General features: G+C 39.2%; 1 protein-coding gene across 1 annotated transcript in view; it reads right to left on the bottom strand.

The window, feature by feature from the left end:
* PHEX (phosphate regulating endopeptidase X-linked) overlaps positions 1 to 14,168 on the bottom strand; it is a 105,696-nt gene that overhangs the window by 54,775 nt on the left and 36,753 nt on the right. The window contains exons 10-11 of the mRNA XM_075442480.1: positions 7,416 to 7,509; positions 3,020 to 3,148 (exon numbers count right to left, since the gene is read on the bottom strand). Coding sequence (XP_075298595.1) covers positions 3,020 to 3,148; positions 7,416 to 7,509 — 223 coding nt within the window. The remainder of the gene's footprint in view (positions 1 to 3,019; positions 3,149 to 7,415; positions 7,510 to 14,168) is intronic.

Here is a 14,168-nt window from a genome sequence, read left to right as displayed (position 1 = left end):
TGGCAGTATCACGATCCAAATACAAAGCAGTATCCAAATATTTAGCCTGTGTTTAGCTATATTTGTGAAGTACTCCTACCCTCTACTTACTGCAGGGATAGAGGCTGTGGCTCACAACACTGAGCAGCCTTAACTGCCTCTGTGGTCTTGAAGCACCAGTGACAGCTTGCATCTGTGCAAAACTAGGAAAACCGACAGCCATTTTAGCCTGGCTGCTTCTTCAGACACCTATACAAAGCCATAAGCATACCACAAGCAAGTGAAAAAAATAATAATAGGAGTGTTTAGTGAGCATGCACACTAACAGTCCCCTGAAATGACAGAAAACAAGAAATCTCACGGCTAAAAGATGCACTACATCGGTCTAAAGAGCAGAAATGTCCTCACGCCCCTGCCTCCGTCTGGCAGCACAAACTAGAAAGGTGTACACATCAGCTGCTTCTATTTATGTCAGTAGATGAACCTCAGGACAGTAGGTCACTGAGAATACTGCGAGAGTGAGGCAATGTGGGGGATCCAGCCGTAGCTGGAGTCCTTTAGCACAGACCAAACCAGAGTTGAGAAAACACAAGACATAGCAGATAATCATTACATGAAGACTTATTGGATCTTTGTGTTATCAGTTATGTTACCTTTAAAATTAATGAAAATGTCAAGTACCAGAGATTTCCATTTTATTGTGTAGATTTGGTAGCTCTGAAATGTCATTAAAAGTGGGGAGTACACCCTGGAAAACAATGTTACCCTTAGCTAAATTGTCATCTATGTGTCAGATGCATATTTAGATCTGCAACTGTTCTTTATCTGTGGGGGAGCCAGACAAAACATAGCAAAGCTCCTTTGATTATTCATCTTTTTCTACCCTTTTCAAAAAACATTTTTTTATTTTTAGAGACAATATGGGACAACTAGACTGGTCTAGCATCAAATATGACTAAACAACATTCACAGTAAACTGCATCCCAGGGAATAAGGTAACTTACAGATATTGATGACAGAGCACTGACTCAATTAACTTAGTGCACTAATGAGGTGAAATCCCTGTATTTGGAGGTTACAAGTTCCAACTCAAGCTCTGCACCTGGGCCCTGGTGTATACTTAGGCTTTATGCACCAGCTGTCACTGTAGGGACAGGGGAAGAAACCTATTCCTGCTATCAAAGTTATTACTGAAACTGCTCAGGCATAGCTGTAAGAAACACTGCAGGCACTCTGGGTTAGAAACAGTGCTATATTTAGCCACAAATAATGTCTTTCTTGATAAAAGGAGAGAAGTGTCTAAGGTATGAAACATTAGTGACAAAACATGGGGGAAAAAGAATCCATATTATCCATAACTCAGGATTTGTTTATCATAGACAGATATATGTCATTAGCTAGGGAAAAAAAAAAAACTCTGCACAAATAAGTGTGCTTTTCTCAAGTGCTTTCTTACTGCTTGAGAAAGAGAAATGGAATTGACAACCAGTGAAATGAAAATGATAACACCATAAATGATTAACTTGAAAAGCACACTTCTAAGTGCATTGCAACAAATTTCACCTGTATCTAATTTTATCTCAATGGGCAGTTCACTGTAAGTCTGAATCTTGCGATCTACACTATAAATTTTATATGCATTTTTTACTACGGGGGCTACTGTGAATTCAGACTTGATAGTTTTTCAAAGATTTGGTCTGAAAGAAATTTTCTGCTAAGCAAAATTTTAATTAGGTCGCATTTCATTGGAAAACCATTCTCTATCAGCATCTCATAAATTTCCCTCACATAGACAAACATGAAAATGTGTCCATCCCCTCCACAAAGTGTATATTTCTCCTTCTCTTTCCACTTACCCTATGCACAGGACATACTGTGTATCCCTGAAACATTTTTGCCACTAAACTGCCATATAGCACATTACAAACTCCATCAAGAATCGGGGAACAGAAAAGCTGGATCTCAGAGAGGGAATCTCAAGCTGAAGGCAAGCAGCAAAAGAAAAGCAGAACCTGAGAGGGAAACACATGTCATAAAGATCTGGACAAGCCAAATCAGAGTGTTGGTCTGTCTAAAATGGAGTCTTTCCCTGAGGAAAGAGTCAAACTAGATAAAGTCAAACAGACAAACTCAGGCTACTGTGCCAGGGCAGTGCAGGACTATCACAGAGCTGTTGCTCCCAGTGCAGGATGCTATTTCACATTTTTACTAAATGGTTGTGCCTCTGCTGCACCAAGAGCTAAGTTCAATGACTAAATTAGTTAATTTTAAACTGATTATTGTTGGAAAATCAATGGCTGGAAAAGTAGATATTGGAAAACCTTGTGAGAAAAAAAATGAACAGAAAATAAGTCATAAATTATTGTGAAGGGTAATTGATCATTTGAATATGTTATTAAAAAAAGTGATAATGTAGCTATGTTTTGAAGTTTTAGAATGAGGATGAACATCCAGCTAAAAGCTATTCCCTGGACTTAGCAGCGTGGAAGAATACTGTCCTTCGCCATTGAGAAAATAAAGATTCAAATCACAAAGACAAACTCTCAGTATGTGGCTCTAAGCTTCCCTTAGTTTGGGCCAGAAATCAGCTACACTTCTCCTGCGTGGACTGCAGGTGTAGCACAGTCAGCTTTGAAAGGGTCACCCTGAAGTAGAGAAATCTTGACCAGTGTTTTAACTAGTCAGTAAAAACAGTTAAAATAATGAGTTACACTATCTATACTACTCCTCACTCTGTTGCTCCACAGCCTGGCTGTCATTACTAACACAAATTAATGGTGTTCAGCCTGGTTTTGATCTGGCTACATACTTGTCTGAAGGGCTGCAAATGGAAGGAATGGACAGTGCCCAGATGGACAGAAAGTTGACATTTCTTTGAATTTGTTCTGTTCTCTCCTTGCCTTTTTATCTTTTTTAGTTAAACAATTTCTAAGAAAATTGTTTCTTTGTAAACTTCGGTCTAACATCAGAGACAGTTTGTGAGAAATTGTCATTAAAAGTTTAACTAAAAGTTTCTAGGCAGAGACCTCAGAGGACTCACCATCTCTTTCTTGTCTTCTTGAAAATGGGCATTCACAAACAGCTTGCCCACAACGTAAGGGAGCGTGCTTTCTACGAGGTCCACACATTTATCCCACTGGGGCAGCAAAGATGTGGTTCCATGGATCACCTGTTGGCAGGTACATGTAGTAGGTCATAACATCATGCTGTTTAAGATGAACAAGTCTGCATCCACATACAGTATAGTCTAAAGCGTGTTTGTCACAGAACTACCAAAAGGTAATAAACAATAGGTAAAAACAATAACAACACTTAATAATAATAATAACAAAAGGTAAAAACAATAACAACACTTTACAGTTATTTCAATTTTTATGAAGTGCTATGACAAATGTTTTGAACCCCACAAAAGAGCTGAAAAATTTTAAACTTGGAAACAGTACCACAGTAATTACTTCGAGAGACTAGGCTTAGAGGGTTAGTTATAGGCAGGCATTCCCATGTAACAATTTTAGACTAATTTTGACAGTCTTTCAGTGTTCGGTCAAGAGACATATTCTCCAGCAAATCCCTGCTCTGAGATACCTCCAAAAATTTTTTTCTCTCTCCACTGACTAGGCGAGAAGCCTAGGGACATCATGCTCATGAAAGTGAGGTCAGTTCTTATGAAGCACCTCCTACAGAGCCTTCCACTGCCACGAACTTATCTGTGCCAACTTAATAATGTCTAACATTGGTAGGTACATGTCCACACCTTTTTGCCATTCACCTGTTTAGTTACTCTTACCACAGTCAGTGTAAAAGACGTAGTTGCTTTCAGTCCCTTTCCCAAATGAATATTATCAAGAGAAAACAGATTTGAATGATCAAGAACACCGAATAAAGTGTTTGTCCTCCAGAAGTTGCACTCCTTGTTACGGCAGAAAGATGTTAGTAGAACAGGTTGTGTAGTTTACTAAAGGAATGGTGGTTAGACAGACCCCTCCAGGCTCTGATGAAGTCCCTGCACCACCATACATGAGCTTCAAAAGAGCAATAGTCAAGAATGGTCAACACACCAATGAATCAGGTGAAATAGATCTCAAGCACCTTGCTGCCTTGGTTGCTGTTTCTCACAAGAAGAATGTTGTTACTGTTGACACTTACTCAGTTAACATTATGTTTTCTCATCAAGGTAGAAGTTCATAAAAAATAGTACACACAACACAAAGTATGAGATGGGTCCATGTAAGCAAATAGAAATGCAGTGCTGATGTAGGAAACTTTTGCTACTTTCAAGGTTCAAAGAGTTCCCTTTCCACTTAAGGAACTTATTAAGCTTTTCCACAGAGAACAAGCAAAATCCCAGTCAGGTAGTTAACACCTATCAGCTGTGTAAAAGCAGAGTACAGTCAACAGCACGCCAGGTCAGGTGGGATAGTCTTTTGGCCTCTCACAGAATAAACAATCCTTTTAAGCACTGATCTAGTAGTTTCTGATCCTATTATTTTCCCCAGTCTTCTCTTCCTTTGAGCCTAAGATTAAATTTCTAGCAAAACTGGAGGGTTTAAATTTTTTGTTTTCCAATAGGAAAAGATTTCACTGGAAAATTCCAGAGTAGCTTAACCCTCAGCTATTGAAGGTCAGATATCTCGGTAGTTCAAAGATTGATTTTCTCCCTCATGTTGTCTGTAATTAAGCTTAATCAATGACTCATCCTGAAATACACCGCTGAATAGCATTTTTAAATGCTTTTTATTAATACTGTATGCGCATTAATAGATTTTCAATGACAGAGAGAACACTGTTTCTGTAAGAAAACCACATTATGCAAACCTGTACATGATAAGGTAATAGTTTCTTAAGCAGAGCCAAATCTGAAAATAAACTGCTTTTCCAAATACTTCAACCGTCGTATATAACACAGCACTCAAAAAATCAAAAAAAAAAGAAGAAAAAATAAAAAGCGAGATGAAAATTCTCTCCAGAGTCCACGCAAAACCACAATGGAGATTTTTCCTGATGCAGAAGAGGAAAGGAAGTCATGGCATTCGTCATCAGAGTTTGAAATTCCTTATGAAAGCTTTGGCTACACATCAGCCACAGAAAGAATCAGGAGACAGAGCCGGCTTTTAGACTGTGACATATTATTATTACAAGGCAATAATTATCATTTTGTGGGAGGCTTGACTGTAAGGAGGGCAGAACAGCAGCACAGGCTCTGAGACCAATAAAAACAGAGCTGAGAGGAATGGATTATATCTCACAGCCGCTTTATTGGTATTTATGTTACAATAGCCAACTAGAACTCCCTCAAAATGGTCCTCCTAATATTAATGTACCACTCTAAAACACAGTACTCCAGGTAGTAACAGCGGCTATAAATAGCAGGCTTCAGTCCCTCCCAGTCATTTCAGAGCTCCACAACACAATTAACTGATCTCTTCCCGGGTGCCGCTGCACATTTTCTAGGACTCCAAGCGCCACTGCAGAGGAGCTCCTGACGGCTGCTGATGTGGTAATCAAAGCACTTTCTCTGGAGTCAGCAGGTTTGTCCTGTTTCTCAGTCTGAGGTTTTCTGAAGTTTCATGATGTCTTTTTTCCCCCTCCCTTTGCAGAGTGTAAGTGTCTTGATGCCAGGATTTCTACATGTAAGATGTGAAAGCCACCAACAGAAAATGAGGACCTGCTCAAAAAAATACTATGCTTATGATGGATGAGGCTGATGCTGACTGAATTAATGAATGAATGAATAAAAGATAGCCTTTTCTTTAAAGGTCACAGATTCATCTCATGGTCATGACTTTTTAGCAGTCATTCAATGTTTTATTCTCTTACCTGGCAAAAGCTTGGTGGGTGCTTTTTATGATCCCAAAGGACCTGTGTGCCTTTAGTCCTCCAGTCTCTGACTGGGCAAATCTGTTCAACAAAGCTTTTGCCTTGGACTGCATTCCTCAAGTCCTTTCTGCTGACCTGTGAAGTCTGTTCCCCCGAGCTGTTTACTGTGCTTAACTTTAGCTATTAACTATTCGCTATTGCTGTTTACTGCACTTAACTAACGCTCCATCTCCAGGTCCCAGGGGCAGATAACAGGAATGAGCTGCTGGCTCACTGCCCTTACTGTGCTGTTCTTAAGTTTTCACAATCACCTACGTGACACACTTGATGACATTGTTAATAAGCATTGAATCAGCTTGAATTAGATGTTTCCCTAAGCTTCTGCAGAAAGTACCCAGAGAAGTGACAGCAGCTAGTTACCATATCAAAACACACAGTATCCAAAGCTTAAAGTTTCCTTCCAGAAATTTTTCTGGCCATAATGTAACTCAATCTAACTCAGTATTATGCTGCAGACTGGCTGACGGCCAGTATCAATCTGTTTTACCTGGCTAGCAAGGAATGTCCTAGGTGGGGACACACTTACAAACTTGTTGCTGTGGTTCTGGCAGCCAGTTTCTCACATTTTTGCATGAAGAAAATGGTATCTTTAACAAGACTTCTTTGAATATGACTTCAGAAGTATAAGAGACTGCCTTTTCTGTGTTGTTTCCATCAAGCTCTTTGGAGTTTATTTTTAGATATGTGATCAACTCAGAACTATTCCAGTACCACTCAGGAAAGACATTACGGGTGCTTCAATTAGCCATCTGCATGTCTCACCACGGAAAACACAGCTCCCACACCTCCTGTGCCACATCTCCGGCAGCATCATGACAGCCTTCTCTCATCGTGATGTCACCAAGCAGCCAATTTTCATAACAACCAAAAAGTTCACTGTCTAAACTAAGGTGGCATGGAAACAAGATGATAAAGCACATTTCAGTTTCATCCTTGGTTTGCTTAAAGGGCCTTCATGCTGCCCACAGGATCATCAGGGTGGATTTCTAGTCAGGGTTCACTTAATCAAATGTGTGTGTTTTACATAAATGCCCATACTAGTTTATAGGTAATTAGCTCTTCTCTCATAGCTTTGGGCAGTGACTGACTAATGTCTTCTGGGGCTTCTTCAACCCCAAGCTAGAAGGCACCTGATCAGCTTCTCTGTGGAAATGGCAGATGGATGTATGTGTTAGAGCTCATGTAAAGCTGGCACTAGAGCATGAAAGAGCTTTGAACAAGCTTAGAAAGGATGAAATCTTAGACTTTTGTTTTACCAGAACTATATTAACACATGCACACATACCTTTAAAACTTTCCAGATTTCAAGTTACTGCATAAGAAGACTTAGCTTTTTAAGGGGGAAGTCTCAAGAACTCCTTAACATAATCTTAGTGTCATCTATAAGAATATATAAGTCTTAATTGTTTTAGAGGGAGTCTTTAACAATAAAAGTTTATTCAAGAAATTTATCCAGCATGGAAAGCATTTTGTGTTTTGCAAAGGTATAAGCAGCTATAAGGAAAACTAATAGTGTCAACATTAGTACCATTGTAAATGCCATAAAAATTCTAACTTACCCGAGAAAATTCCAGCCACCGATACTGAAAACGTCTACTGAGGTTAAATAACCTTGAATAAACCATCCTCCACACCAGATAGTTGGCAAGAGTCCTGTTAAATCAAACATATTTTTATCAGACATCTGAATGCATATGATGTACCTCAAAGCACTCACAGAAATATCTCTATGAACATTTCAACCAAACGGTGGAAATTTCACCTTGAAAATTAATAAGTGATGACCAAATTGATAAATTCCTATTACACAGAAGAACCTGTATGATTGCAGCCAGTTAATATGTAATTGCACCATGATAACTATCTTCTAGCACATATTTATTATGAGTCCATCTCCTAGCATGTCATTTTTAGGTAATGCTGTTTTCAAAAGGCAGTTTTCATTTTCCATAGAAGTGGCAAGAACCGTGTCATAATAATAGCTGCATAAAAGTTCTCTCCAGAGATAAGAAAATAACCGATTTTTCTTTCATAAATCAAAGTGAATGTTATCTCTCCTCATTAGTAGAGCACAGAAATTGTAACTATGGAGCAGAATAGATAACGGTCCAGCCCATATATACTATCATTATCTCATATTTGTACCTTTGATTAGAAGTTGTCAATATGCTTTCAAAATTTCTTACTACCCACAGAGTTATTAAAATATTACCACTCTTTTGCAGATGGATAATTGAAATACCAAAAAAGGGAGGTCTCAGTCACAAAAATCTCGTAAGAACTGATGCTGAGAGATCCAGGAAGAAGTTGTTCAAACTTCCCAAGAGACCTAACATCCAAGCCCCTTTTCTAAAACTTCAAATGCTTCACTGAAGGATTTACCTAGTCTAGACTGAGCTCTCTCTCCATACTCAGCAGAAGCTGTATGAGGTAAAGGTGCATTGTGAAATAGGCAATTCAGCTTCAAACAGTCTCAAAACAAGGCCAGCAATGGCCTAAAAACATTTTCCTCGTCTTATACTTCACATACTTTTCAAAGACAGTCTGCTCTAAAGCTATGGATATCCAAAAGTTGTTTGCTCTACTTTGCAATATATGTAACATTTTGGGCAGGCCACAGACTTCTCCATAGGGGTGAAAACTGCTGCTTTGCAACAGAAGATGCCGTTATGGACTGTCTGAAGAACTCCCCCTTCTCTAAAAATCCCATTTCTGCAAGCTCCCTATACCACAGGAGTGGAGCAGAGTAGCTGTTCCTACAGTGTCACTCTTTTGGCTTCATTCACAGACACATCCCATACTGTCCCATCCTCTGAATCACAGCAGGTTGTAAACACATTTTGTGGGCGTGTTGTCTTCACAGCAGCATTCACCTGAGCCTTAACCTGAGTTTTGCCTCTAACTAAGCTCCAGTCCATCCATACAAAGACTCCAGCTCAAGCTATGTTTTTGCTACAAGCTTACACTCCTGGTTGTTCAGCCACGGAGGTGATAAAGAGGTGACAACAGAGAGTTTTAAGACTATGCGTTGTCTGTTACTGACTGAGCACACGATAACCCAGTAACTCCAGCAGCACGCACACGTCAAGCAGGACACTACACCAAGAGCAGAGGGGTGGCTGCCTGCTCTCTCTGAGCTGGCTGAGAGGTGCGCTGGGGACCAGCCTGGTCAGGCACAGCGGTGAGTGGCCACGGAAGGCAGGCACTCTGCAGTGCTGCTGGATTTGGCTGTCCCTGCAGGCTGCTCCAGCCAAACTGAAGCTGGCACAAGCGTCCATACTCATGTGAACCTGCACGGCAGTTGTGCGTCTGCGACAGCCTTGGTGAAGCCTGTGCTTCTCACCAGTTAGGTCTGCATATGCTTATAGGTCAGATATATGCTCTACCAATTTCACACAGGAAAACTTGAGAGTGCAGTCTCAAGCCAACGGTTACCGCAAAGGTAGGCACCTGGTACTCAACGAGTCTTTGTGGCCAGTGGCAACTTCTACAGGGGAGCAAAGAATTGCTGTGATTTGTAAGTCCCGCCTTTTCTACTCCTCATCTCTCACGCTGTGGAGAGAGGCTTTCACAAAGCATTAATGTAAAGCCTTTCTTCCATTTCATTTCCTAGGCACTCAGGTCTGAATTCATCCTGTGCAGCCTGACGTAACTTCAGACATGCCGCATAACCCTGGGCATATTCCCTCTTTCAGTATACAGATATATCATATAGTACACATAAATCCCCACAATAATCATAAAACATATCTGAAAAAGCTTTTTAGCATGAGTAATGTACATTTATAACAGAGTACATGTTAAAAAAGCCAAAATAGTTAGCTCTGCTTAGATGATCAAACCATTCTGAGATAACACTTAGGGTCATTAAAAATTCATTCCAGCCTACGAGATACCAGAAAGTATAGATTTTCCACTTAGCACATTTCCAACGATGTGGAATTTCCTCACTCAATGGCAAATGAAGCACCCTAAAAGTGCTCAGCTCTCCCTGGTTCTGTAAATGACTCATACTCCACAAGTCTCACAACTATCTGGCTCAGGTATTTCAGCATGGCTGAAAAGCATCCACAATCCTGCAGTAACTACTTTGCGGATCTAAAACAGTATTCACGCAAGTCCTACAGATTAAAATGTGTAAAGATTTAATTTTGATCAAAAGTCTTAGGTAAAAAACCTCAGCTAAGTAGTCCGCTGTCATAAACCAATTATTTGTTAAAATTCAGTACATAATTGCTACGAAAAAATCAGTTCTCCTTTCTGTGTGCTTCTTGTTCTCATCCAGCAGTGTTTGTCCTTAACATTTGAGTTGGAGAACCTTTGTCAAATTGGCAGTGAATGAAAGATTGATATTTGTAAAGGATGAGTCTCATAAAGGTGACTTCTTCAAAGACACTGTTATCAACGGGAATTCAAAAACTTTTGTATCATCAGGCATAAGTAATAAAGACAGCTGTGAGTTGCAGAAAATATCCCACAATTAATTGAGGTTTCTTTTAATTTGGTAAGGAAAATAAGGCTGACTTATCTTAAAACCAAGATGTCTGATGAGACGGTAATAATTTCTGATTGTAATCACACTAGAATCCACTGAAGCATATGATGCATAAAAGAACAGGAAGGTTTCACTTCAAAGCCCAGAGGTATGTTTATTTGCTGGGTGGGCATAAGGCTGGGAAAGGTTGAGGGGGTTTTGTTGTTGTTTGTTTGAGGAGTGGTACTTTTCATTTTGTTTTTCAAAACAAAACAGAATTGTATTTTATCTGAATTTGTTTACTTGTTTGGGGGATGATCATTTTACCTTTTTGGCTAACTATACAAACTTAAAATTTGGTCATCTTCATTTGGTTTAAAAACTGACACTTCTTGGTCATGAAATTTCTCCAGTGCCTATCTTGGGGTGACTTTCACCCTGCTTTCACAAGTAAGCTCAGAGAAGTTAACCTCTTCACATGGAGCAAAATCCAACACACAAATAAACCATATAAATCCACTCTGCTCTTTCAAGGAGACCACAGCATTTGTTGTTGTAACCTTTTGGAAGAGTACAGTACATAGTGCCTTGTTTTAACTTCAAAATGACTGTTACAGAAACAAGTGTAGGCTCTTTCTAAACCAGTGTGACCATTCTTGTGATACACATTTCCAAAGGAAGTGGTAGAGATCTTGTTTGCTGGAACAGTTAAAATTATACCAGCTCTTATGAATATCTACTAAGGAATGCTCTACCCTGTCTGGGAATAAAGTAGGTTGCTCATGTAAAATTCTGTGAGTTTGTAATATTTCGATCAACAGACACAGTGGCAATTAAAGAGGATAGATTTAATATGAGATAGATGGACAAACTAACTGACATTTTAAGAAAAAGATCCCTTTCACAAATTTTGAGATCTATCTGAAAATTGTATTCATAATTGAGTCATGAATCAAATTATAAAGTACTGGAAAACTTCTGTCTCTATTGCTAGAGGCAGAAGTTCAAGACAAATTATCGTAACTTCCCTCTCTAAATAATTTTTCAGAGGCAGGCTGAGACCAGAAAATAGATCTAGTGCCCCCATCCCTCTCTGAAGAAAATTCCTCTTATGCTGCAGGAATTATACAGTACTTCTCTATTAATTGTCCCGTACTTTAAAGATGGGGTAAGGAAAGGCAAAGGAAACCAGTTATTCATTCTGACATCCACGAGGACAATAAGACTGCTTCCTTCAACAGCTGCAAGTGTCTCCAACAAGGACATAATTTACTGTATTCTATTTCTATCATCTCACACACAAAGTACCATCATGCAGGTATTAGGGAAGGGATACAAGGGGCTGCTAACTGCTGCCAGCACAGTCCCATCTACCCCCTCATAGGGCACAAGTGCACTGGAGCTCTGCTGTTACCTAACTTATACCACAGCTACATCTATGTTTTCAACATACACCTCCTCTTTCTGTAATAGATATAAACTCCATTAAAAATCAACCAGTACACTAAAAAACTGAAGGAATCCCTGAAGACTTCTTACGAAGGTGTGACTTTGGCACTGAACATTCGACACGCATTACACTAGCTAGCCCAGGGCTGATGAAAACTCCTGCAGGCTAGTTATTCAGCTTCTTGAACAGCTTGCTACAGAGACTCATGCTCTAGGCTGGATTCACAGCAGTGAATTCCCTGGCTTGGGAATTTCAGGCAGACTTCTGAACCACCCTGCTGCACATATTTCAAGCTCCACAAGGTAACTTGATTATATGCAGCAGGGCTGTCAGGTAAATAACAGTCTCATTCTACTAAATTCACTCTACAGCCTGCCAGTGTGCTATTTTCTAGTAACAATGCCATGTGAATGACTTCACAATTCAAGATTGTTCAGCAGGTTTTCTGAGGGAGCAGTTTTTAATATGGTGATTGTGAGTCCATATGACTTCTCACCTCTATCAGTAAGAACTGCTTCTGTAGCCAGACTTAATTTTCACTCCTTTCTTCCCTCCACCTGAAACAAACTTCACAGAGTACTTTGCCAGATCACTGTGGTGTGAACCATCTTTCTCTGCCATTTTGAATAGCACCCATGCCAGCAGGGTGCTCGTCTGGGAAGAGGACAGACAAAGCATTGGAATAAAAGTATAATTTAGGTATAGAAGGTTTGTAACTAAAAACAATATGAACTGAGTGAAAGTACCTGTGTCTCCTAATGACACTGCATCTCCTGAAATGATGAAAAGTTCATTCACATTCTAGTCACTGAAGCAAGTCTGAAATTTTTGAATGCTTTACTAGGAATTTGATTGGTCTAGATATTTACTGTAACAAACCAAATTCACGTTGTTTGCATTAATTTAACCTTTAAAATTTCATATGGAGAATGACAAATGAGATTACCTAAAAGAAAATATCCTTGTCAAGATTTTAGAGTTCACCCTACAGGGAAAAATGTTAAGACCTCATTGTTACGAGTTCACATTAAGATTATTTCCTAATTTCCTCAGGCCAGATAACAAGGTTACTTCTGGAGCAAGCTATAACACTTTCAGTAATGAACGCTATCATCTAATAGAAAAACATGATTTTTATTATCATGCAGTGACTGTTTGGATGGATTTTACATATAAGAACCTGAAGTCTGCTTGGGTTGAGTTTATCACTCTATTTGCTTTTTCTAACATTTTACGATGCAAATTTCTTAGGGTAAGACTGAGCAGAAGATGCCTAAACCATTGTCAGCTATAAGATATTCAGCCTGAATATATTGCAAATCAGATACTGCTTTTTTGCCCACCCCACCGACCTATGGGGATGAGGAGGGTGGTCTCAAGCTTTGCTGAAGTCAGGCATTGCCATTCTTTCTGGTCATTACTCCAGCCTCCCTCTGCCATGACACACTGGCTGGCTTAAATTCTCTTCAACACTCGGAGCCAGATTTTCCCTGAATAACACACGAATGGAAAAAGCCTCCAGGTATTTACTCTGTAGTTAGAGAAAATATTTGCATGTAAGTGTATTTCTACACAGAGAATAACTAATTCTCTGTTGTCTTGCTACATGTGCATGCTCTAAATCAGTTTTATCCCCACTTACATAATTCAATTTGTGAGATATAAAGCATGGACAGGCCAAACCATTTAGAAGGCTTTCTTCAGATGATTAAAACTGGTGGCACACTAACAATATTTGTCTGAATTTTATAAAGTAAGGATGTTTGATGATCTGTAGGCAGATCAATTATTTTTATTTTTCTTATTGTTTGATCTCTATGTTATTTTTAGAGGTACTATGGATTATTGCAATCATTCTGTCACTGGAGACATAGAGCAACAGTATAGGAATAACACTTCTGAATCAGTCTTTTTTCTGAAATATAAATATAGTTGTGGTCATACTGTACAATCAGCAAAGAATGAAATGATTTTTGGAGACAACAGCCTAACAACGTTTTTTATAAAGTTCAGCAACAGGCTCAGCAGAAAGCAAATCATCACAGAAATCACTTAATGTCATCAATAATGCTGTTTCAAAGTGGGATATCATCTTCACACACACTTTTTCATCACACTGCCCAAAGCTGTCTTGCTTCTCTGTGCAAAGCACATCTACTATGTTTAATCTGAGCTACCTGCATTTTACAACTATGTTCTACAGGTGTAAATGATTTCACACAATACAAGACCCTGTACAAGTGAAGAGATGCTGAATGCATCTGCAAAAAGCATCTTTAGTGCAACCTATGTTTTCAGTAAAAAAAGGAACTTGTTGAAACCGCAAATTCTCCTGCTACACACAAGCTAATATCTATATCCTCATTCAGACAAAACCAAGCAGACGTT

Source organism: Opisthocomus hoazin, chromosome 1, assembly GCF_030867145.1.
Source record: "Opisthocomus hoazin isolate bOpiHoa1 chromosome 1, bOpiHoa1.hap1, whole genome shotgun sequence".
In the NCBI taxonomy this organism is placed as follows: domain Eukaryota; kingdom Metazoa; phylum Chordata; class Aves; order Opisthocomiformes; family Opisthocomidae; genus Opisthocomus; species Opisthocomus hoazin.
This window is presented reverse-complemented; position numbering and strand designations above follow the sequence as displayed.